Source organism: Chiloscyllium plagiosum, chromosome 24 (assembly GCF_004010195.1).
Source record: "Chiloscyllium plagiosum isolate BGI_BamShark_2017 chromosome 24, ASM401019v2, whole genome shotgun sequence".
Lineage (NCBI taxonomy): Eukaryota > Metazoa > Chordata > Chondrichthyes > Orectolobiformes > Hemiscylliidae > Chiloscyllium > Chiloscyllium plagiosum.
This window is the reverse complement of record NC_057733.1, coordinates 27,768,360-27,793,928: the sequence shown is the minus strand read 5'-3', so window position 1 is coordinate 27,793,928 and position 25,569 is coordinate 27,768,360. Positions and strand designations below refer to the sequence as shown.

General features: G+C 40.3%; 1 protein-coding gene across 5 annotated transcripts in view; it reads right to left on the bottom strand.

Moving 5' to 3' along the window:
- Nucleotides 1-2,773: 2,773 nt before the first annotated feature.
- LOC122562112 (alpha-1,6-mannosylglycoprotein 6-beta-N-acetylglucosaminyltransferase B) overlaps nt 2,774-25,569 on the bottom strand; it is an 854,937-nt gene continuing 832,141 nt past the window's right edge. For all 5 annotated transcript variants that reach the window (XM_043714642.1, XM_043714641.1, XM_043714643.1 and 2 more), the window contains 3 exons: nt 11,299-11,373; nt 8,481-8,758; nt 2,774-4,022 (listed from right to left, as the gene is read on the bottom strand). In XM_043714642.1, the coding sequence (XP_043570577.1) occupies nt 3,824-4,022; nt 8,481-8,758; nt 11,299-11,373 (552 nt within the window). In that variant the 3' untranslated portion in view covers nt 2,774-3,823. The remainder of the gene's footprint in view (nt 4,023-8,480; nt 8,759-11,298; nt 11,374-25,569) is intronic.

Sequence of the window (25,569 nt, the reverse complement as noted above, 5' to 3'; positions counted from 1 at the left end):
TGAAGCAAAAGCAGAAGTTGCTGGAAAAGCCCAGCATGTCTGGCAGCATTAGAGAAGAGAAATCAAACTTAATGTTTCAGGTCTGGTGACACTTCCCCAGAAGGGTTGGTTTTCATTTAGTATTTAGGTGAAGTTTCTTTGTATAGAGAGTAGTGAGAATGTCAAAGCTGTTCCAACAAGGAATTGTTGGTCAATATTATTGATACGTTTAAAGATTGTCTTGATTCTTACATGGGAGGAAAGGTATTTGGAAAATATTGGAGCCGTGTGGGAGAAAATACAGCAAAATAAAACCTATAAAAAATAAAACACCAGTTTCAAGCATTTGGGCTGAAGGGCCTGACTCTCTGGGATAGATTGTATGAAGTATATGCTTACAGGCTCCATTTGTTCACTATTTGAAAAAATAGATATAAATGTTTAAATGGCTTTTACAAGAAGTTAACAAGGTTAAAAGCACCAAATACTAAAAATGCAACATACTGGGTGGTATCCATAAAATAGAATCATACAGCATGAAAACAGGCCCTTTGGTCCAATTAGTCCACATCAACCATGTTCCCAAACCAAATTATTCCCACTTGCCTGCTTTTGGCCTATATCCCTCCAAACCTTTTCTAGTCATGCAATTACCCAAATATCTTTTAAATGTAGTAACTGTACTTGCATCCATCACCTCCTCTGGCAGTTCATTCCACATCCAAATTACTCTCTGTGTAAAAAAGTTACCCATCATGTCCTTTCTAAATCATTCTCCTCTCACCTTAAAACTATACCCCATAGTTTTGAGCTCTAGTTTTCTCTTCCTTTGATAGTTATTTCTTCGCAGCATTTAATTAGATCAGTGCATATTATAGAGCCAGCACTTATACAAATGCAAACATTTAATATTAAAATGATGCTCTGGAGTATAGTCAAACCAAGACTGTAGAGTGTGTTGCTCAGATTGTAAACCCATTGGAAGAGATCTGAACAGCAAACACATAAGGACAGTGCATCATTTATGTAGCATACCCAGTTTCCCTTCAAAGGTATATTGAAAATTAATTGACATTAGTAGTTGGTGGAAAATGAATAATTGGCATCAGTTGACACAAAAGCTTTTGAGAATTTAAGTGCTGAACAGAAAATTATCAAGCAAAAAACAGTAATGAAAAGTTGTTGAAAATTTGGTATACAGGCATGAAAAATACTCAGTAAGTATTGAAATGAATTAACTACTTGTTTGAGGTGACTCTTCTGCTCTCTCAGGTTCCACTCACATCGGGATGCAAACCTGTTGTATTTGCAACAGGGCAGACTTTGTGCAAATTGCCCTGTAATTATTTCCTCGTGGAAAATTCTGACCAGATCATAGTATAGTATCAGCATTTCATTCCTCAATTTATTATCGTTTAAAGTTCTATTAATCTTATTGCTGCTTCAAGATCATTTAAGGTATTAAGTATTTAATCATAGAATCCCTACAGTGTGAAAGCAGGCCATTCAGCCCATCGAATCCACACAGACCCTTTAAAGAGCATCCCACTCAGATCTACCTTAATCCTGTATTTCCCATGACTAATCCACCGACTAATCCCTGGACACAATTTACTATTGCCAATCCACCTACTCTGCACATCTTTGGACTGTGGGAGGAAACCGGAGCACCCAGAGGAAACCCACACAGACACAGGGAGAATGCGCAAACTCCACCTAGATAGTCACCCAAGGGTGGAATCGAATCCAGGTCTCTGGTGCAGTGCTAAGCACTGAGCCACCTTATTGACCTAATAATCTGTTGTCATCCAAATGTTTCTTTACTTTTAGCTGGTAACTTGATTTGAGGTAAAAAGTGAATTTGACTTGTACATGAGAGCTTTCACTGTAGAATGTGATAGAACTGCTTTAAAATAGAACATATGCTGGTGCTTGAAACCAAAAGAGAAAATGCTGGAAAATCTCAGCATGTCTGGCAGCATCTGTAAGGAGAGAATCCAGCATCTGCAGTAATTTGCTTTTATCAGTATTATTTTATATATATGCTGGTGCTTGGACTGGTGGCAGCACCAAATATACTGCAATACAGTGAAGTTCAGTGATAAAATACTACACCTCAATTGAAATGTCTCGATCCCCCTTCAGTTTATGTTAACAACTCTGTTACTTAATTCTTCAGTTTTGTACAGACGGTCCAGCCAGATGCAAGATTTATAGCGATTGGGCTGTGCTGTGCATGTATTCTTTGAGTTGGATTTCATCCCACTTCTTTGGAGTGGGAGCAATATTTCAGGAGTGCTGCATTGTGATTTATAAGATTATAACAGCTCATTTGCTGTTCAGTAATTTAAAATGAAAAGCGATGTTGAATGCACAGTGTATAATAATAGAAAAATGCCAGTTTTAAAATCAAACATTTGCTCACCTTGTGTCCTATTTAAATAATGTGCTGCCATAAAACTAACTTTACACTCTGCTAATTAGATTAGAAACATTAGCAACATTAAATATTGTAATTCCTATTTCCTAGCGAAGCTAAATGGCAGTTTCTCATTCATTGAGCTTCCCCATGAGAAAAAGTATTGAAATTACAGGCCTTGAAACTGTATTGGGAATAACAGACATGAGTGCTTCATGCATTTGTCTGAAATACCTCTGTCTGCTATTTTAGTGGCAGCAAATGAGTTGCTACTGCTACTAAATTAACAGACTTAGGAACTTCAGATGACCATTCATAGTTATTTTCCAACAGCATAATTTTAATATCATTGAAATTTTCATCTCAGTGCTCCAATATTACAAGTTACTTCACTATCTGATACAAAGATATCCTTTTCAGAGGCCATAAATATAAATGACGCAGATTTTGCAAGAACATGTACTCAGTTCAAATAGATCAGACATTAATAGATACCCTTCAATAAGCTTTCACCATATTTATTTCATATTTATGAACATGTTTAGAAGAGTTCTCAGTGAAACACAGCACCAATGTTGTGGCTAACTCATTTGAGGAATCAATTTTGATGTCTTCTATCAAACATTTTTTTCACGCTGTGTTATTAGAATAAGTGATTGATTGTGTTGTCATTCAGATTTATTCAGAAACTGGCATTTTTACTCCTCCAGGGCTTTATGATGTAAAATTACAGCAATTGAGCAACAAATCATTTTGAACTTTATAAATATTAAAGTTTGTAAGATTTGTTTGCTGCATCAATTCATTTGTCCAGAATAAAGATGCATGCAGAATAAAAAGCAAATTTAGATTAACTGAATACTTGAGTTGCACTTCTGCACTGAATCCAAAAAAAAGTTACCAATGGTCTCATTATGTTCGGTACCATTGTGCATGTAACAAATAGAACAAAACTTGGAATGGAGAAAATCCCCTAATTTACAGGTTTCTAGCTTAAATAAAAACATCTATAACTATATTTAATAATAAGGAACTCTTGATTCTTGACACAAATATTTATTCTGAATCATTGATAACCACAGGATTGGTCTGAAACATTGTTTAAACATGGAGGTGTATAAGTTAAAAACAAGTTCACATGGACTTTTTATTTGCATGCAACAAAAGCAAACACTTGAAGAAACTTAAACAAGATCACAGGTTAGATATTGCCTGTTCAAGTATAATTTTCCTTTTCTTTTATCAAGGTAACCTGTGTGGGAATACTCTTGGAGATTTTCCTCAGTTTCTTCGCTATTTCTCTTGGAGAAATGTGTCCATCGTGTGGTTTTTGGATTGGATGGAAGCGCTGATGGGTCATTACATCATTAGGATAGTCAGGTTTCTTTTTTTTTACCAGTCTTCATGCTTAAAAAGCTCAAAAGTTCACAAACAACCTTTACAGAGTGCCACTTGTCCCTTGCGAAAGTCTCTGCAGGGACAGAGTCGTCTATATTTCGGGTGATGGCCTGCACAGCTGAACAGCAGGATCTGCTTCTGAAGGTAACAGTCCTGAGCGATTTCCTCAAAGGCAGGATAGAGATGGTTAGCCTCAGACTCAATGCTGTCACAGACAAAATTGAACCTATTGAATTGGAAATGAAAACAAAATCTTCAAATTCAAGAGTTTTAATATTCGTTATAATTCATTACACAATGTTCTTCTGGAAGAAGAAAAACATTTTTTAACTAACATTTGTATTAATGCAGGAAATGGAAAAAATCCACTTCTCACCTCATAACCAATGAGAGACATCTGAAGGAGATAAACAATGTCGATAAAAGTAATTTGAACAAAATATCATTAGCACAGTACTCACCAAAACTAACCTCAGAAAATGATTTGTATCATGCAACATTGACTTGTGTTGGGACTCGCAAATTACACATGATAAATATAGTTATTAACATACTGAAATCTGCTAACCGATGCATATTTAATTCTTTACACATATAAATATCTGCAATCTTAATGCACTCTTATTTCCAAATCTGGTGAAGATCCAATCTATATTGTACAAATTTTCAGACTCTTTGGCAAGACTTTACTTCTGGATTTCATGCTAGCCATATTTCCAGTGTTGGTAAGCGTGCCAAGTATCTGTTAATCATGCTATCAATCCAGCACAGTTCTAGTACTCAGCCCCTAGTCTCTAGGTCATTTCTCATTTGTCTTAGCTAATTTGTCCCAGACAATGTATCCAATTTTTTGTTTATTTAATAGTTCAGTATTTGTGACAAAGGGTCACTGGACTTGAAATGCTAACTGTGTTTCTATCTACAGATACTCCCAGACCTCCTGAGTTTCTCTAGCACGATCTGTTCATGTTTCACATCTCCAGCATGTGTAGTTCTTTGTTTTATTTTGATGCCAGCTGTGACTCAGTTGATAATTTTCTTATCTCTGAGCCATGAGGTCCTGGTTTCATGTCCGAGTGCAAGGAATGCTGAACCGTCAAAAGTGGTATCTTCCAGATGAAATGATAGACTCAGACCTAATCTGCCAGTTTAGCTATGAGGGAAGAATATAAATTTTTTTTCAAAAGCTCTTGAGATTTTCTTGAGGGTTATATTTTGATTGTTGGGCATTCCATTTGTTAGGTGATGCAGTCACATGCTATCAATATCTTCTATATTTGTAATGAGATGGGGTGACCTTACTGAGGTTTATAAATTCATGAGCGGCGTAGACCAGGTGAATGACAAGGGTCTTTTCCCTAAAGTGGAGAAGTTCAAAACTAGGGACCATATTTTTAAGGTGAGAGGAGAAAGATTTAAAAAAGGACACAAAGGCCAACTCTTTTACACAGAGAGTGGTTTGCGTGTAGACTGAACTGCGAGAGAAAGTGGTAGTACAGTTGCAATGTTTAAAAGACTACTGGATAAGTTCATGAATAGGAAAGGTTTGAGGGACATGGCCCAAGTACAGGCAGGTGGGATTAGTTTAGTTTAGGAACATAGTTGGTGTTGGCTGGTTGGACCAAAGGTCTTTGTTCATGCTGTATGACTCTATGTGGACTCACACTGAAGCAGAATTAGAAGAATTCATCAAGGACCTCACAAATGATCAATCTTCCATTAAACTTTAAGCCACAACAATCAGAAAAAAACATTAGTTTCCTAGATAACTCTATTTAAATTGGCACAATGGAACAGATATAAAGTTATCAAAGTTTTTGCAAAATAACTGACACACACCTCTGCACACAGATAGTTGCTGTCCTAAATACATCTTCTTTTGACTGATGAGGTCACAACTACCACATTTTAATTGTATATGCACAAAACTGGGACATTTGAACGAGGCAGTGGTTACAGTTTTTACTGTGCTGCAGATTTAAGTTTAATAATTGACACCTGGCATTTGTTACAATAGCACCTAATACATTTCCCTCAAAAATAGCTCCTGAACATCTGCAGCCTCATGATCGAGGCTCCAGTTACACTTGCAACGAATTCACTACCTCAGTGATTTCAAGCTTTCCTGGCTCATAGTTATCAGAAAATTCCTTTGTTGGCAGGCTTAGAACTGTTCTGTCTCCTTTTGCAGCCATCCTGCCCACCCCTAGTAGCCTCCCTCTCTCCCATGCAGCATGTCTCTTCACCCCTCCCTACCCCTTCATACTTCCCTCTTTGACTGCTATTACAACCTCCTGCTTCTCACTTTTGCAGTCCCTTCTCTCTCTCACCACTTTACAGCCATCCTATCTTCCCAATTCTCCTTATCTCTACCTTATTCCTCTTGCAGTCTCCTTTGTTCCTGAGTCTTCTTGCAGCTGATTCCTGATATACCCAGCCTTGCCTCTTCTTCATCCCTCTTACAGTCTCCTTCTCATCCAAACCTATTGAAGCTCACTCTTCAATACCCCCAACCTCTCTTGGAGCTACTTCTACCCCCTCAGCAGGCAAATCTTCTGACCAAAGGGACCACCCCTCCTCTACTCAACAAAGTCTTGGCTTCCAGCAAAAGCCACAGCCCCAATTCTCCTTGCAAAATTTCTAATTCCCAATATATGGGAGAACATTCCCATGACGACTCTCTCCCTGCCATCACTTTACTTAAATACTTGCTTCTTTTCCAATTGCAGATTGTGTCTTTACTGCATTCACTCACCAGTGAATTGAGCAGAAGGTACAATGGGAAAGAAACAGCCTATGCTTGAAGGTTTAAGGTGAGAGGAGAGATTTTAAAAAAGACAAAAGAGGCAAATGTTTTACACAGAGGGGGTTTCGCGTTTGGAATAAACTTCCTGAGGAAGTGGTGGATCTGGATACAATTACAATTTTTAAAAGACATTTGGATAGATACACGATAGGAAAGATTTGGAGGGATATGGACCAGGAGTATGCAGGTGGGGCTACTTTAGTTTAGGATTATATTCAGCATGGACTGTTTGGGCCAAAGGGTCTGTTTCCGTGTTGTATGACTCTATGCCTCAATGAGTAACTCCTCACTTAATCTCTCATTTTTACTTACAGGGACGAGCGTTCTCTGATTGGTCACTCCAATGATTTTTACCAGGTGTTTTGGGGCAAATTCACCTACAACCCCCATAAGTGGTTAGGTCAATAAGTAGGTTTCCATAACACTATTTTGAAAAAGAGCAGGGGATTATCCATGCTGCCCTGGTCAATATTTATTGCCCTATCAAATTACTTGGTCGTGATCAAATTTGGATGTAGGAACTTGCTAAGCACAAAATTGGCTGCTGGGATTTCCTACATTATAACAGTGACTTGCTTGCAAAATATTGCTTGTAAAGTTCTTTGAGATATTCAGCAGTTGTGAAAAACCTGTATTAATGCAAGTTATTTTTCTTAGCATACTTAATTATATAGCTATTCAAAGTTTTAGCACTCCAAGGACTGAACAGCCTCAAAAGTTTTCAAATACACTCTGACAACATACACTGCTCATGTAGGTTTTTTTTATTGCAAAGTCAATTTCTCCCCACTTCTGTAGAAGGTGCAGACTCTTGCTGGAGTACAGTTCTCTGGGAAACAGCAACTCTTTCATATTTTACTTAAGCAGTCATTCACAATATGAGAATTGGACAATGCAGACAGCAAAACAGTTGAAAGATGGGTAGACGGGGGAAACCTAGTGCACTTCTCTGCTCCCTTTCTTGGGGCATCAGAGCAAGTGTAGCACATGAAAAGTTTTCTTAGCTACAACTGAGGAGCCGCTCCCTCACCAACCGATGCCTGGAGGAAGAACACCTTATCTTCCACCTCGGAACACTTCAACCCCAGGGCATCAATGTGGACTTTACCAGTTTCCTCATTTCCCCCTCCCCCACCTCACCCCAGTTCCAAACTTCCAGCTCAGCACCATCCCCATGACCTGTCCTACCGGCCTATCTTCTTTTCCACCTATCCACTCCACCCTCCTCTCTGACCTATCACCTTCATCCCCACCCCCATTCACCTATTGTATTCTATGCTACTTTCTCCCCAACCTCACCCTCCTCTCATTTATCTCTCCACCCTTCAAGCACTGTGCCTGTATTCCTGATGAAGGGCTTTTGCCCGAAATGTCGATTTTCCTGCTCCTTGGATGCTGCCTGAACTGCTGTGCTTTTCCAGCACCACTAATCCAGAATCTGGTTTCCAGCATCTGCAGTCATTGTTTTTATTTAGCTACAACTGAGCCCAATCTACAAATCAAGCTGACTGTCTTACTATCACACAACACCAGGTTATAGTCCAACAGGTTTATTTGGAAGCCCCCACTAAGTAGTGCTTTCAAATAAACCTGCTGGACTATAACCTGGTGTTATGTGATTTTTAACTTTGTTCACCCCAGTCCAACACCGGCACTTCCATGTCATGTCTTACTATCACAAGTGATAAAACATAAATAGGTGAATATAGAGAAATGATCTTTTCTGCATTTTTGATTCACTTTTATTTTCTCTGAAAATAGTAATTCTGGTGGAGCTGTCAAAGGGTTGATGTTGAATTTTCATTGCAACATAATATAATTTACTAGAAATATCCAAAATTTCAGATTTTATTGATGGATAAGCGAAGAAAATCTTACTTGTCAAAGATGGCCTTATTGTTGATAAACTGGAAGAATGTTGGTTCACAGGTGAGTCCATGCTCTTGACAGGCATTCGTACAAGATTGTGCTGTTGCTGATACTTGGAATTGCATTGAGCTTACAGGAGGCCAGGTGAGCACTTTGGTGGCATTTGGAGACCAGAAATGTCCAGTGACATTTTGAGGAAACGTGATTCGATTTGTGGCATTAGGTGAGGGTGAGAAACGCTGTGCAAGATTCTGAGGCCATGATAGAAATACTGTGTCACACAGATCCTGTTACAAAAAAGACGAAAAGAAATGGCATTGGTACATATGCTGTCATAATTAGATATCTTTCAGTTGGAAACTAAATTAGGTGTTAAAAGGTAACTATCAAATACAATTTTAAAACTTCACCTTGGTGAGGAAAGAACCTGAACATCACATTTTGTGAGGGAAGTGGGAAGAAACTGTGTACCATATGGAATCATACTACCTTCACTTGATTTGCTTATTTGATCCTATTGCAGACTATAAAGTAGGCACGGCAATCAAATTCCAAGAGTGAGCTGATTTGGGCAACTGATGGATTGGAGCAAAAATTAACCAGAATAACCTGGGTGGTCTAGTGAGTTGAAGCATGCAGAATTAGAGTGGGGAGTATCTACAGGCACAGTCATTCTATAAACTATTAAGAGTACACTTTGGGAGGGAGAATAATATTTCTAATAAACCTGCCAGGATTGACAGCATGGACACAGAGAGGTTGTTTCCCCCTGGGGGAAGAGTCTAGGACGAAGGGTTATAATCTCAGAGTATGGAGCTGCACAGTTAGGACAGAGATGAGGAGGAATTTTTTCTTAGGGAATCTGTGGAATTCTTGACTGCAGAGAGTTGTAAAGGCTGGGTAATTAAGTATATTTAAGGCTGAGATAGAATTTTAATCAGTAAGGGAATCAAGGGTTGTCGGGAAAAGGCAGGAAATTGGAATTGAGGATTATGAGATCAGCCATGATCTCAGTAAATAGCAGTGGAGACTGACTGGGCCGAACGGCCTACTTCTGCTCCCATGTCTTATAAACATAGGAATGTCTGATGATGATTGCACCAGGCCATTATCACGAACAATGAGAGATATTAAATGCACTCTTGTTTTCTTTCTCACTTGACTTCTGTGCTCACTGACCTACATTATTTTCTAGACCGAGATGTATTTTTAAAAAGAAATTCAGATAGCTGTTTTTAAGTTCCATCATGGCTTCCCCATCTTCCTACTTCTGTAACCTCACTCAGTACTACAACTGTTCGAGATCATGATCCTAATGCCTTTAGTTCTGACCTGTAAGATAATTGTGCGGTTACTGGATGTCTATTTCATCCCTACAGCTTTAAAGTACATCAAGCTTTCTAACATTTGTCATAATATATCCACGTGAGACTTATTGTTAAATTTTGTTCAAAAACACTTCAGTGAAGCATGTTGGGATGCTTTACTTGGTTAAAGGTGCTACCTGAATGTAAAATGTTTTTGTCTTTGTGACTGTTGTTTATCATGTTAACATTCTTGTTGATTTTAGGGAGTAGACACATTTTCACAAATTACTTTGTGCATCATTTTCTTCCTGCAATACTTTTAAAGTTGAATTTATTGAATTTTCACTGGAATTGGTAATACATGTGGACTATGAAGTCCATGACCTGTCATATGTTGTGACATACATTTCAGCACCTGTAAAATTTATTGCAAATTCAGATTAACTTGGATAGTGCTTCTAATAATAAGTTCAAATTTTTAATCCACTAATGACTTCAGAAAATTGCAGGTTACAAATCTGCTTACACTAGACAGACATCTCATGTTTTTCAATGTTATTGTTCAAATCCAAAGCAAGGTGGTGCTGTATTCCAAGGAAAAACCTATCATCTGTGGAATTGCAATCTGCCAGATTGTTAGCTCGAGGCATTCTAACACTTTCTGATGCTTCTGCCATTTTTTTTATTGCACTGCACAGGCATTTGTGTGAAATTCAAATACAGACGTAGGTCATGGGCATCACCGAAGACACTTTACTCCTCGGTAAGTAAAAAGAAAAAAGTAAAAACTTGTTTGGAAAATTCCTTAGTACATAAAAATTCATTTTGTGCAAACTCCATTTTCCTAACCTAAACTTGTGAAAAGGTTAAAAGATAAGCTTCTAACATACCATTTTTCTGGTATTGACCAGTTTAATTTTGAAGAATATCACAAAGTCTTATTTCTTTATCATCCTTGGACCACATGAAAGACTCGCAAAATGTAAACAGGAATCCCTTAACTCTTCATTCAACATTCATCTCATTTTATGGAAAACAATATGCTCACCAAATTCTATTTGACGATTTTGTAAAACCAGTGTTGTTACTAAAAGGAAATATCATTGTTGTATCCATGGTAGCTCAACACTAAAGAAGCAATAGTTGACTTCAAAGCCTAGATCACATGCTTGCATACCAAGCAGCCATTTTAGGAACAGCATTGTCAAAGGCTTGGAAACATTTCCATTTTGGTCCATTGTGAAAAGCAGTAGTTTGCATGCTCTTCAGGAAGTGAATGTGGGAGAGGTTTAATGAGTGTCAACAAAAAAAAAAAATTTCTTCCTTTCTCATTTTTTAACTCAAGATTTTGTGGATGATAAGTGTTCTACTCATGTGGATAATGCCTTTATATCAAAGATTGGGCTGCTTTTGATATGAAAACAAAACCATTGGCAATGATATAAGAAAACTGACACCTGACAAAGTACAGCATGGGAAGAGTGACCTGTGAGAAGAAAGAAAAAACTTGATTGACACACCTGGTATTGGATGTAAGCATGGACACGTTCCAGCATCCCTTCACAAGTAAATTCATATGGAAGATAAGGTTCAACCTAATCAGCATAAAATGATATATCACAGGTGAAAACAATCAGAAAAATAATATATTTACAATGACCAAATTTAATAATACTAAGGTTTGTAATTAATTTTCCAATTCAAACCTTGCACTGCATTTACAAATATTTCACTGCAATATGTGAATAAATTTGCTCAGCATAAATAAATATAATTTTTTCCTATGTCAGCATTAGACATTTTTCAATAATTGAAGCATATCCTGAAATAGAGAGTTCTCAATTATGGTCCTGTATATTTGAGTGAAATATAATGAACTCTTTTCACTTCAGTACTCTAGGCAACGAGCTCCATCACATCATTTCTGCCTAACACCATCAGACAGATACATAATGGCTGCAGTGCCAAACCAGAATGAATTAGATTTCCTTAAATTAAATGTGCTTGCTTTGTATTCTTGACTTTTAGCTGCCATTATACAACTTTATTACAGCCACCTGAATATTTATTGGTGAGTTGAAATGCAGGGATATGTTACAAATCTTTTAAATATCAGTCTTTACTATAATTAAGAGAACGCAAGGAATGCTTGGACTATTATATCGCACTGGTGAAATGCTGATCTGGCACTGAGATATTGCAGCTTGCTGCTGAAAACCTGTCTAACAATGCTTGAATTTCTTGCAGTCTCCTGGAGACTGCTAATTAAGAAATCATTCGATCTAAGTCATGTTCATACTTTCCTTATTGTAGAATATTTTTCAAGCAAAGAAAGAAGCAACTTTATTTCCTCACTTGAATACATAACTATTCAACCATTATTTAAGAGTGAAGTGTCCCAAGGCTATCATATATTTTTCTTAATGGCTCACAGAGATGAAATGCATCTTTGCCCCAGAACTAATGTATGAAGTAAATGTGCATTAACGTTTTATAGTGTGGTGCAATGGGCATCTTCGTGCATTATGGACATGATCCAAATACTTGTCTGGGGATCAAACTGGAAATTACATAAATAAACATTTCAGACAATGTTTTGTTATGGAACAATTAAATATTATAATCCAAATTTCCTTATGCTTATATTCAAACATTCATGACAGACTATTATTTATGTATTGGAGAAAATGGCCAGAAGTCTGGCATAGAGCACGGCAAGGGGCGGTATACAGAAAGATTAAAATGTACCAGAACTATATGGATACATTCATAAATCTTAGCCTATTTATTTTCATATAAGGTGACACATTTCATATGAGACTCTAATTTCTCTTCAAGAAAAATGAAAAAAAAACTTCACTCATGGAGAGAGATCCATTCCCAACTGCCCACCAGTATCAGCTTTCCACAGCATTCAGACTGATTGTTTCATGCTATATCATAATGCAAAGACGGAGTGGAAATGGGGAGACTGGCAAACGGGAGATACTCTGGGAGAGTCCAGAACAGAATGTGCTCTTCTATGATGATTATAGTACTATCACCCCCCTGTTTTTCAATCTCAGCACCCTATATTTTCTGTTTTACACATGGACATGTGAACATGTTACAATCCAGAGGAAAAGAAGAGGAAAATGTAAATAGCAGAGCTGGCTGAAAGGTGCGAGAGAATATCATAAACAGAACTCACTGTTCAGGTAATCTACCTACCTGGAATGTCAGAAGTGTCACCTTCACAAATGGGAAATGCACAAGGATACTATGGAATGGATTCCATTGTTGCAATGGAACAAAGTTGGGCATCATAACAGAAAAATCATCAGTGGGATGATCACATGGCCATGGTGGAGACTGTATGATTTTCTATTGATTCACTTCAATGGACATGGGCTCTGCTACTGGACTGATGATTCTGTTGATTCAATTAACTGATTTTCTCTACCTTCAGTGCTCAGAAAAGTCAACATACTCAGGCAGTACAACATGAAAATCTGTCCCCCAGAGAATCAGGAAATAGTATTATAGGAAGGTTGTTGCACCGTGGGTGACCATTTGACCTGTTATGTCCATGCTGGCTCTTTGTAAGAACAACTCAGCTAGGCCCAGTTTTTCTGTAGCCATGTCATTTGTTTTCCTCAGATACTTATTTAATTCTCTTTGAAACCCACAAATAAATTTGTTTCTGTCATCCTCTCAGACAGTGCATTCCAGATCCTAAACAATTGCAATTTAAAAACATTTGCCTCAAGTCACTTCTGGTACTTTTTCCAGTCACCTTACCACTGTGCCTTCTGCTTCAGAACCCCTTGTGCCTATTGGAACAGTTTCTGCATATCCATTCAGTCCACACTTCTCATGACTTTGAACACCTTCATCAAATCCTCTGTCAGCATTCTTCTGTCTGAGGAAAACAGCCCCAGCTTTGCCAATCCAAATGTAACTGACGTGGCATGTCCCTGGATGCATTTCATAAATCATTTCTGCATTCTTTGCATGGTCTTTACATCCTCATAAAGTTCAGTGCCCAGAATTGGACACAATACTCCATCTCTCATCAAGGAAGCAGCAGATGGATCCATGTCATTTCATTGAATCAGTCTGCACTGGAACAACAGCAAACTTCACAACTGTTCTGAAGAAGAGTCATACTGGACTCAAACGTTAACTCTGTCTCTACAAGAGCTGCTGGACCTGCTGAGTTTCTCCAGCATTCTCTATGTTGATGCCTGAGATTAATCAGGTGGATGTTCTTTGGTGCTTTTACCCAAAACACAGATGTCCTATTTCAACATGCTGTTCAACATCTTAAGATCTGCACCAACATGAAGTGGCAGAAGATACTGGCAGGGTTTTTCAGTAGATTTTGCATTTCCTATTGAGGACAACTGCCCTTCAGTCGTGCAACATCCCATGGTGCACATCAACACATGAATGTTCAAATTGTCTGTGGTCGCTGCCAAATCAGTATACTTGTGAATTCAGTTCCTTGGAAATGCTCCTATTTCTGAAGAGTAATTATTGATCCTCCATTTAGCCCAGGACAAAGACAAGTTTGATAATTGTCTCCTCAAAAGTATAGCAATCTGCTGTTTTTAATAACTTATGATAACACTATGCAACTTTTCACAGCGATGTGGAAACATAATTGTACACTATCAAGCTATACAATGTTCAATATACAATGTACAAGTGTCAGCAGATGGTGCACAACACAGCCATATGCATGTACATTCACTTTCCGAGAAACAGCATAGAAGGAGTCCATTCAATCCATTGTGCCTGCACTGGCTCATTAAACAAGCAATGTTACCTAGTACCAATCTCTTGCTTTTCCCCCATACCCATGCACAATACTTTTTATCCAAATAATTATCCAATGCCCCCTTGAACACTTCAATTAAACCTGCCTTCACCACGCTTCCAGGCTATGCATTCCATAACCCAACTACTTGCTGAGTGCTAAAGTCTTTAATCACTTCACCCTTGTCTCTGTAGATCACTTTAAATCTATGGACTCTTGTTCCTGTTCCTTTTATGAATTGAACAGGTTCTTTATCTACTCTATTCATTTCGTGATTTTGAAACCTCTATCAAACCATCTCTTAGCCTACTTCCATCCATGAAGAATGTCCCCAATATTTTCAATCTATCCTCATAACTGAAATTCTTTATCCCTGGAACTATTCTTTAAACTAATTCTGCATTGTCTCTAATGTGTTCACATCCTTCCTTTTAGCTGAAGTCTACCAAGCATCTTATACAAGTTCAACATTATTTTCTTGCTCTTGTACTCTCTGCTCCTATTAATTAAGCTGACAATACTGTATGCTCTATTAATTATTCTCTCCACCTGATCTGTGCACATATACAACCAGATTCATCTGCTCCTTCACCCCCTTAAAATTATGTCCCCATCTTGCATTATCTTTCAATGTCCTTTTCCACCAAAATGCATCAGCTCATAATTCTCTGCATTGAAACTTACCTCCCATCTATTTGCCTACTCCACCAACTTGTCTGTGTCCTTCTGGAATTCTACACTTTCTTCTTCAAAGTTTAAAATATTTCCAAGTTTTGTGTGATTTGTAAACTTTGAAATTGTCCCCTGCACACTAAGAGACAGATCATTAATATATAGACAGGAAAAAAAAAACAAGGGGCCCAATACCGAACTCCAATACAAACCTTCCTCAAGTCTGGAAAATATCAATTAATTGATGCTCTCTGTTTCATATCACTCAGCCAATTTTATATTCATGTTGCTAAAGGCCTTTAGTTTTCCTCACAATTCTGTTGTTTGTCACAGTAATAAACACCTCTGGAAATCCATGTCCACCGCATCAACAGTGTTATTTTCATTGACCCTTTCTGTTGCCTCTCCAAAAAATTCCAGAAAGCTTGTTAAACATGATTTCCCTTTAGAAATCCATGCTGACTCTTCTTAATCGACCCATCTTTTTCAAAAAACTACTATTTCTATCCCAAATAATTGTCTTTTGAAACTTACTCACCATTGAAGTTAAACTGACTGGCCTGCAATTGCTGGGCTTATCTTTACAACCTTCTTGAACAAGGCTGACATAGTTTAAAGTTTCTCGTCTTTTGGCATCTTCTCTGAATCTAGGCAAGAGTGCAAGATTGTGGCCTGTGCACTCTCCATTTTCTACTCTCACTTCCTTCAAAATCCAGTCCTGGTGCTTTGTCAAATTTAAGTACCAACAGTCTATCCAACAATTCTGCCTTATTAATTTTTAATCCTTCTAATGACTGAGTTCCCATCCTCTGTCATCATAGCCTGGGTGACATCTATCTTTTTGGTAAAGACTTTGGCCAACTATTCAACTAAGATCTCAACCATGCTCCCACCTCCAGGTGTAATTCCCCTTTTTGGTCCCTACTCTGACCTGTACCTCCTATTACCACTCTTTTACTATTGATTTGGACATAGATTTGGGACATGGTGGCTGCCAATCTTTTCTCACAATTGCTCTTTGGTTCTCTTAATTGTTTTTTCAACTCCCCTCTTAACCTTCAATATTCCTCTTGGTTCTACCTGACATTTGTCATAAACACTCATTTTCTTCTACTTCTTAATTTACATCTCTTTTGTTATCCAGGGAGCTTTGAATTTGTTTAATCTTTCCCAATCGTGGGACTATACCCTGACTATATGCGGATCGTCGCCTCTTTGAAGGTAGCTTGTTGTTCAGTGACTGTTTTTCCTGCCAACCTCTCAGTCCTATCAATCCTGCCCAGCTCTGTTCTTGGCCATTGAAGTCTGCTCCCTGCCAATTGATTTTTCTTGGTTTGGATTGTGATGTGTCATTCTCCATCATCATCCTGATAATCACTGTCTCTTAAAGTTCCCTAAATGACACTTCATCCACTTGGCCCAACTATTTCCAAGAGCCTGGTCTAACCATGCATCCTTTCTTGTTGGACTAGAGGCACACTACTGTAGGAAGCTCTCCCATAAACAGTCCAGGAACACTTGGCCCTCCCTCTCCTATACGTTACAAATATTTCACTCATGTTTGGATCATTGAAGTCTCCCATTATAAGTACCACTATAATGTTGGCATCTCTCAGTAATTTCCATACAGATTTGTTCTTTCACCTTGTTTCCATTAGTTGATGATCTATTGACTACACTTAGCAACGTAACTATACCCTTTTAGTTCCTTAGTTCCAGCCACACTGATTCTGTGATTGGACCTTCCGAGACATCCTCGTTCTCCAGCGCTGCAATGCCCTCCTTAACCAATATTAATACCCTTCCTCTTTTACTTCTTTTTCTTTCTTCTCTGAATACCTTGTACCTAAGAATATTTAACATCAAGTCTGTACATTCCTTGGGCCAGGTATCTGTTACTGCCACATCAAAATTCCAAGCATCTGTAACTCCCCAACTGTATTTACTACACATTGTGCATTCATATACATGGACATTAACTCTAATTGAGAACCAAACAAAACTCAGAAGAAACTACAGGGATATTGGAATTGTGCAGTTTTAAGAGGTATCAAATACAGACTAATCTCTGACTAATAATCTTTTGTTGAAAACCCTCCTGTCTTTATTGATTGAGTGACAGCTAACCCATACCAGTATTTAGAGGGAAGGTAGATAAACTTTATGTTTCCTCTGTACATCAGCATCCTTTTGAGGTCTGATCTCAGCTTTTGCTATGCAAAGAGCCTCCCAATGAATAACACCTGTTGAAAGACTTCTTGGCCTTACCCTTATGTCAGATAGAATAATACTCCAATTGAGGAAACAACAGTTTTCATTCAAAAGTTGATGAGCGTTGGATTACCACTGGCTGCCTTTGGATTAGTTTTATGAGCTTGTTATACAAAGGTCACTCAGAATCAAAAGCATAATTTATGAGCACCAGATCCACTTATTTAAAGGGTAGTGCTATGCCAATGCAGTAATGATCATATTGTGCTGATCTTGTGACTTTGCCTCAAGTTGCTTTCTCAGTGTCTTTCTGCAAACCTCTGAAAATGTTCAGTGTGCCCAAGATTTGCTACCCTAGTTACTGAATGATAGCACAAGTTGCATATATGCAGGTCATTAATGTAAATTACATTTATGCTGGAGACACTTAAAATGCAGGATAAACCATTAGCTTTGTGGATTCCAAACCCCTGGGAAATGTGATTCATGTGCTCCAGTTTTGACCTCCAGTGGTGAACACGTTGAAGTTGACTTGGCAATACTGCAAAACCGGTCATAATGAATTGGCAGTCTATTTTTCATCCTGTCTGAATTTGATTTCTATTGAAGTGAATGCTAAAAATAATCCAGGATTGGTTGCTGATTCCCCATCACCCATTTGGTACAATCATTGAAGGTGAATTTCACTCTGAGTAGCCAGCTTATATTGTTTATCTCCATTATCTTACAAGTTAATAAATGACCAACAATCAAGTTTGTTGAATGGTTCTGACCATAGTAGAACCAATTGAAGACTTGAGAAAACACCCTGAAAAATGGGTGATAGGCAAAGAATTTCTCCTGGAAAGGTGACTCAAAATATTCTAATAGTTCAGAATTCAGGCTGATTGAGTAATATTTACTGGGCAGATATTCTGAGCCGCCCGGGGCGGGAGAAATTTTGGCCAATGCACTTGTGGAGTCTGACTGCACAACATACCATTTATCTCTGAGAAGACACCCTGTTCCAGTGGCTGGGTGGTGATGCCTGAGCATGGGTGAGATAGTGCACAGTAGGTGAGGAAACTCCTGATTCCTTTGGAGTGGGGTTCTGATCTTGGGGAGGTGGAGTGGTCAGGTACTTATCTATCAATGGATGCAGTCAGACCTTTGGGGGTGGTGGCTATTCTGCTCATGCTGAGGGGGCAGGGGTCATGGCGATTTAGGGAAGGAATCTAATTATTCCTGAGGTGAGTCTTCGATCTCAATCTTGAGCAAAACTGATCACAAGGGAAATCTTTGCACCCTAGGGTGACTGACCTTAATTCCAGGGTGGGTCAGAACATGTTCAAGTGCAGGTTTGCAGGGGTGGTATAGGGGTTAAAACTGAGAAGGGAAGCAAGTTAACTTGGTTGGCTGAGAGGAAACACTTTGATTTCTCTTGGCTCTTAGGTAGTACTATAAAACTAACTTTCTCGTGAAACTGCCCTTGCTTTCCACAGGTTGACAGTTTTGCTAAGGCCCATGAGACCCACCCAGCCAGGGTTGAATTTGGAAGACAAGTTAAATATCGTATAAGATTTCTCATACTAATATTTAAATGACCAAACTATCTCCAAGAAGGAGCATGGTTGTATATGGGTCTGAAAGCATTGACATTGAGTCGTATTATAAATAGCACACACTCAAAGATGTCATATGGATTGGTAGGCAGAACATTTGGGATCTCAAAGGAGAGAACTAACGTTTGGTCATTTTCAAAATCTCTTCAAGAATGTCTATTACAACAATGTAATGCGTAACAAGTTACTGACATGTAATAAACTATATCAGGTTACCGACAAGAGAGTATTCTTCATACTCCTCAGCCACACTAGACCAAGTAAGGAATGTAGTTCTCTGCACTCAAAGAGGATGATGATTACGAACAACAAAAACTGAAATTGCTGAAGAAACTCAGCAGGTCCAGCAGTATCTCTGGAGAGGAAACAGAGTTAACATTTCGAGTCCTGCTGAGTTGCTCCATTAATTTTGTTTTTGTTTCATATTTCCATGGCTGTACAATATGGTAAGCACTGATCTGAATTTGATTTGACTGATTGTACTACAATGGTGAATGGTGGTGTGAAATCTTCATTCAGCTTTAAGTTGGCAAGGACTGTAGATGCTGGAGATTAGAGTCGAGAGTGTGGTGCTGGAAAAGCACAGCAGGTCAGGCAGCATCCGAGGATCAGGAGAATTGGTGTTTCGGGCAAAAGTCCTTAATCAGGAATCAGCTTTAAGTTGCCTCCTCAAGTGGTAGTCAGCAGCAGGGAAGACCTGAAGATTTAAGAACACCCCAACCCTCTTGTGGCAATCCTCAACAAAAGAATATTTCAGTGAATGGTAATTCAGACCTGACAAGAGATGTGCTGCAACAGGACGGTTAGCAACTCCCTGGAGAAAGACAATTAGTGATTTCAAAGCAAATACAGGCTGCATCATGTGGTGGTGGTCTATGGGAACAGGCTTGAGTTCAGATTCAGGAGTGAGTGAACAGACATCAGAGGCTCTGTGAATCAGGTCAGTGAGTTAGTTGTTAGCACTACTACCTCACAGTGCCAGGGACCTAGCTTTGAATCCAGCCTCAGGCAACTGTCTGTGTAGAGTTTGCACATTCTCCCCATGACTGCATGGGTGCTCTGGTTTCCTACCTCAGTCCTGTTGCAATTCAGTGACAGCATGTGTGTAAGACTAAGATATGAGCATCTTACCAAACAAAAGATTTGCAGGTTAGGTGGATTGGCCATGCTAATTTGTCCACAGTGTTCTGGAATGTGTAGATTAGGTGGATTAGCTACGGAAAATGCAGGGTTACAGGGATAGGTTAGGGGATGGATCTGGGTGGGATGCTCTTTGGAAGGTCGGTGTGGACTCGATGGGCTGAATAGCCTGATTCCACAGTGTAGGATTCTCCGATTCATGTTTAAAATCCCTGGGTGGTCAGGGGAAACTCTAAAATGGTTTCATAATCCATTTTGAAAAAGTGAGAAGTTAAAAAGATTACTGACAGCTCAGATCAAGCATGTTGCCAGAATGAGCAGGCAGTATGGAGGAGAAAGTGAGGTCAGCAGATGCTGGAGATCAGAGCTGAAAATGTGTTGCTGGAACAGCGGAGCAGGTCAGGCAGCATCCAGGGAACAGGAGAATCGACGTTTCGGGCACGTCGATTCTCCTGTTTCCTGGATGCTGCCTGACCTGCTGCGCTGTTCCAGCAACACATTTTCAGGCAGTATGGAGCACAACTACAGAAATGGAAACAAAATGCCATGAAAGAAATATTAATCCAAGGTTGCAGACTCAGGGACATTGCAAAGCCACTAATTAAAGTAATAATGTTACACAAATTAAAATCGAAGCAGGACTGGTCTAACAGGAAGATATTTTGGAAAACTTTATTCAGGTCATGGAAAAGGAGGATGTCTGTCATAGGAGCTGTGACAAAGGCGGGACACATTTATTTAAACTATAACGAGAGGGACGAATTCAGTAAAATGGTAATTAAAGCAGGAATCATTTATGAAAGCTACACATATAATGAAACACAATAATATATTTTCCTTAAAACTACCGGTAAACATCGAGAAAGAAAGATAATATTTACTTCACTGCAACATTTGAGCAAAAGGGACAATACATTTTCAAAAATTAGTATTCGTGTTCCGATACCTGGAGTTTTTCTCCATTACTACTTTCCATAAAGAGATAAATCAGAATGGTGAAATAATTGCCTGCGGGTATATTTCTCCCCGTTGAATTTCTCCTGTTGAAATTCAGTGACAGCATGTGTGTAAGACTAAGATATGAGCATCTTACCAAACAAAAGTGCTCACATTAAATTCTGCTCAGTGTACCTTTTAATTCAACACCTCAAAATGAAATGGATTTTCACACAGCCACTTACCATGAGTTATCATTGATCTCAATGTAAAATATGCAATCCTACGCATTCAGCAACAATTTCAAAGCAAAGCATAACCTCAAAGCAATGCTTATCATTAAAACCTCCTGTTTTCAAATTAGCTGTAAAAGTCAAAAGTTAATGTGGAAACACATTATCTCATTAAATGACTTAGCTTAGGTGTCTTGGACAATATTTATCCCTCAATCAACATCTCTTCCCAAGAATGTAATAGTGGCTGGGTCAATTAATTTATTCAAGACAAGCTTAGATAGATGCTGCAGTCAAGAGCTATGATGGGCAGAAGGAAAAGTTGAGTTGAGATCACAAAGCAGTCAGCCATGATCTTACTGAAAGGCAGAGCAGTCCCAAAGGGCAGAATGGCCTACTCCTGCTCCTAAGTCCTAAGTTTCTAGATTTCCAGTCGACTTTGCAGACACTGAAAATTAGCCATGAAAATTGCAGAATCGCATTTCCTTCAGGTGTTTTGGAGTTATAGGAAAAGTAAAATGACTAGATCACTGGTCAAGATGGCGGCACAGTAGGACACTCCAATGGGAGCCATTCAGCTCCTTTGATTTATTTTCAATTTTCTTCTTTTTTTCCCACGACAGCTCTTTTTGGTGTTTTGTCCTGATGTAGAGTGAGCTGGAAGCTTGGAGCAGAGTGGGCTGGAGACCTTAGCAATACAGGGATAGCCAGAGACTGGAGACCCGGGTGCAGCAGGGATAGCCAGAGACTGGACACCCGGGGGCAGCAGGGTTGGCCAGAGACTGGACACCCGGGTGCAGCAGGGTTAGCCAGAGACTGGAGAGCCGAGTACAGCAGGGATCGCCAGAGACTGGAGAGCCGAATACAACAGGGATAGCCAGAGACTGGAGACCTGAGTTCAGCAGGGATAGCCAGAGACTGGAGAGCCGAGTACAGCAGGGATAGCCAGAGACTGGAGAACCGAGTACAGCAGGGATAGCCAGAGACTAGAGAGCCGAGTACAGCAGGAATAGCCAAAGACTGGAGACACGAGTACAGCAGGGATAGCCAGAGACTGGAGACCCGAGTACAGCAGGGATTGCCAGAGACTGGAGAGCCGAATACAGCAGGGATAGCCAGAGACTGGAGAGCCGAGTACAGCAGGGATAGCCAGAGACTGAAGAGCCGAGTACAACAGGGATAGCCAGAGACTGGAGACTCGAGTACAGCAGGGATAGCCAGAGACTGGAGAGCCGAGTACAGCAGGGATAGCCAGAGACTGGACATCTGGGTGCAGCAGGGATAGCCAGAGACTGGAGACCTCAGTACAGCAGGTATAGCCAGAGACTAGAGACCCAAGTACAGCAGGGATAGCCAGAGACTGGAGAGCCGAGTACAGCAGGGATAGCCAGAGACTGGACACCCGGATGCAGCAGGGATAGCCAGAGACTGGAGACCCCGAGTGCAGCTGGGATAGCCAGAGACTGGAGACCCGAGTGCAGCAGGGATAGCCAGAGACTGGAGACCCGAGTACAGCAGGGATAGCCAAAGACTGGAGACCCGGGTGCAGCAGAGATAGCCAGAGACTGGAGACCCGAGTACAGCAGGGATAGCCAGAGACTGGAGACCCGAGTACAGCAGGGATAGCCAGAGACTGGAGACTCGAGTACAGCAGGGATAGCCAGAGACTGGAGACCCAAGTACAGCAGGGATAGCCAGAGACTGGAGACCCGAGTACAGCAGGGATAGCCAAAGACTGGAGACCCGGGTGTAGCAGAGATAGCCAGAGACTGGAGACCCGAGTACAGCAGGGATAGCCAGAGACTGGAGAGCCGAGTACAGCAGGGATAGCCGGAGACTGGAGACCCGAGTACAGCAGGGATAGCCAGAGACTGGAGACCCGAGTAAAGCAGGGATAGCCAGAGACTGGAGACTCGAGTACAGCAGGGATAGCCAGAGACTGGACACCCGGATGCAGCAGGGATAGCCAGAGACTGGAGACCCGAGTGCAGCAGGGATAGCCAGAGACTGGAGACCCGAATACAACAGGGATAGCCAGAGACTGGAGACCCGAGTACAGCAGGGATAGCCAGAGACTGGAGTCCCGAGTACAGCAGGGATAGCCAGAGACTGGACATCCTGGTGCAGCAGGGATAGCCAGAGACTGGAGACCTGAGTACAGCAGGGATAGCCAGAGACTGGAGTCCCGAGTACATCAGGGATAGCCAGAGACTGGAGACACGAGTACAGCAGGGATAGCCAGAGACTGGAGACACGAGTACAGCAGGGATAGCCAAAGACTGGAGACCCGGGTGCAGCAGGGATAGCCAGAGACTGGAGACCTGAGTACAGCAGGGATAGCCAGAGACTGGAGTCCCGAGTACAGCAGGGATAGCCAGAGACTGGAGACCCGAGTACAGCAGGGATAGCCAGAGAGTGGAGACCCGAGTGCAGCAGGGATAGCCCGAGACTGGAGACCCGAGTGGTGCGGGAATAACCAGTGATCGGAGACTGGTGTGGGCAGTTAGCGGCTTGTGAACCCAGTCAGATGATATGTGGAAACCCTTGCACTGATCTATTTTCGACCCTTTATAGAACGACTGTATTGCTTATCTTCTGAACTATATTTCTCATGTTTTCTGACTATACTATGAATAACTCAGTAATGTAAGTTTTTTCCTTTCTTTTCCTTCATTTCTCTATTTTGTGTCTAAGTTCTGTACCTAGGTACTTTGTACCTAAGATGGCGACACCTGGAGTGACATGGCAAACTTTTCACTGTACTCCTGTGCTACTGTACTTGAGTACAAGTGATAATAAAGGATATTCTAATTCTAATGCTAATTCCATTTAATTCAATCTTTCTTTCTCACAAGGCTGCGTACTCAACCCCCTACTGTACTTTGTATACACCCATGACTGTGTAGCAATATTCTAACCCAACTTCATTTAGAAGTTTGCTGACAACCCCTCTGTTGTAGGTCAGGTCTCGACATGACGACATGATGTAAAGGCTACAATCTCTCCATCAACATCAGCAAAATGAAGGAACTGGTCATTAACTTCAGGAAGCAGAGTGGGGGGCATGCCCCTGTCCGCACCAATGGTGCTGAGGTGAAGATACATGATAGCCTCAAGTTCCTGAGAGTGATGATCACTAATAATCTGTCCTGGTCCACCCATGTCAGCCTGATGGTAACAAAAGTACAACAACGTCTCTGCCTCCTCAGGAAGCTGAGGAAATTCAGCATGTCAACAAGGATGTTTAACATTTTTTATAGATGCACCATAGAAAGCATTCCAATTGAATGCATCACAATGTATTATACTCTTCCCAAGATTGCGAGAAACTCCAGAGTTCAGAAGGATTCTGGGTATAGCCAGAGACTGGAGACCTGAGTACAGCAGGGATAGCCAGAGACTGGAGACCCGAGTACAGCAGGGATAGCCAAAGACTGGAGAACCGAGTGCAGCAGGGATAGCCAGAGACTATCCTGGCTACCCGAGTGGTGCGGGAATAACCAGTGATCGGAGACTGGTGTGGGCAGTCAGCGGCTTGTGAACCCAGTCAGATGATATGTGGAAGCCTATATCTATTTTCTGATCTATTTTCGACCCTTTATAGAAAGACTGTATTGCTTATCTTCTGAACTATATTTCTCATGTTTTCTGACTATACTATGAATAACTCAGTAATGTAAGTTTTTTTCCTTTCTTTTCCTTCATTTCTCTATTTTGTGTCTAAGTTCTGTACCTAGGTACTTTGTACCTAAGATGGCAACACCTGGAGTGACATGGCAAACCTTTCACTGTACTCCTGTGCTACTGTACTTGAGTACAAGTGACAATAAAGGATATTCTAATTCTAATGCTAATTCCATTTAATTCAATCTTTCTTTCTCACAAGGCTGCGTACTCAACCCCCTACTGTACTTTGTATACACCCATGACTGTGTAGCAATATTCTAACCCAACTTCATTTAGAAGTTTGCTGACAACCCCTCTGTTGTAGGTCAGGTCTCGACATGACGACATGATGTAAAGGCTACAATCTCTCCATCAACATCAGCAAAATGAAGGAACTGGTCATTAACTTCAGGAAGCAGAGTGGGGGGCATGCCCCTGTCCGCACCAATGGTGCTGAGGTGAAGATACATGATAGCCTCAAGTTCCTGAGAGTGATGATCACTAATAATCTGTCCTGGTCCACCCATGTCA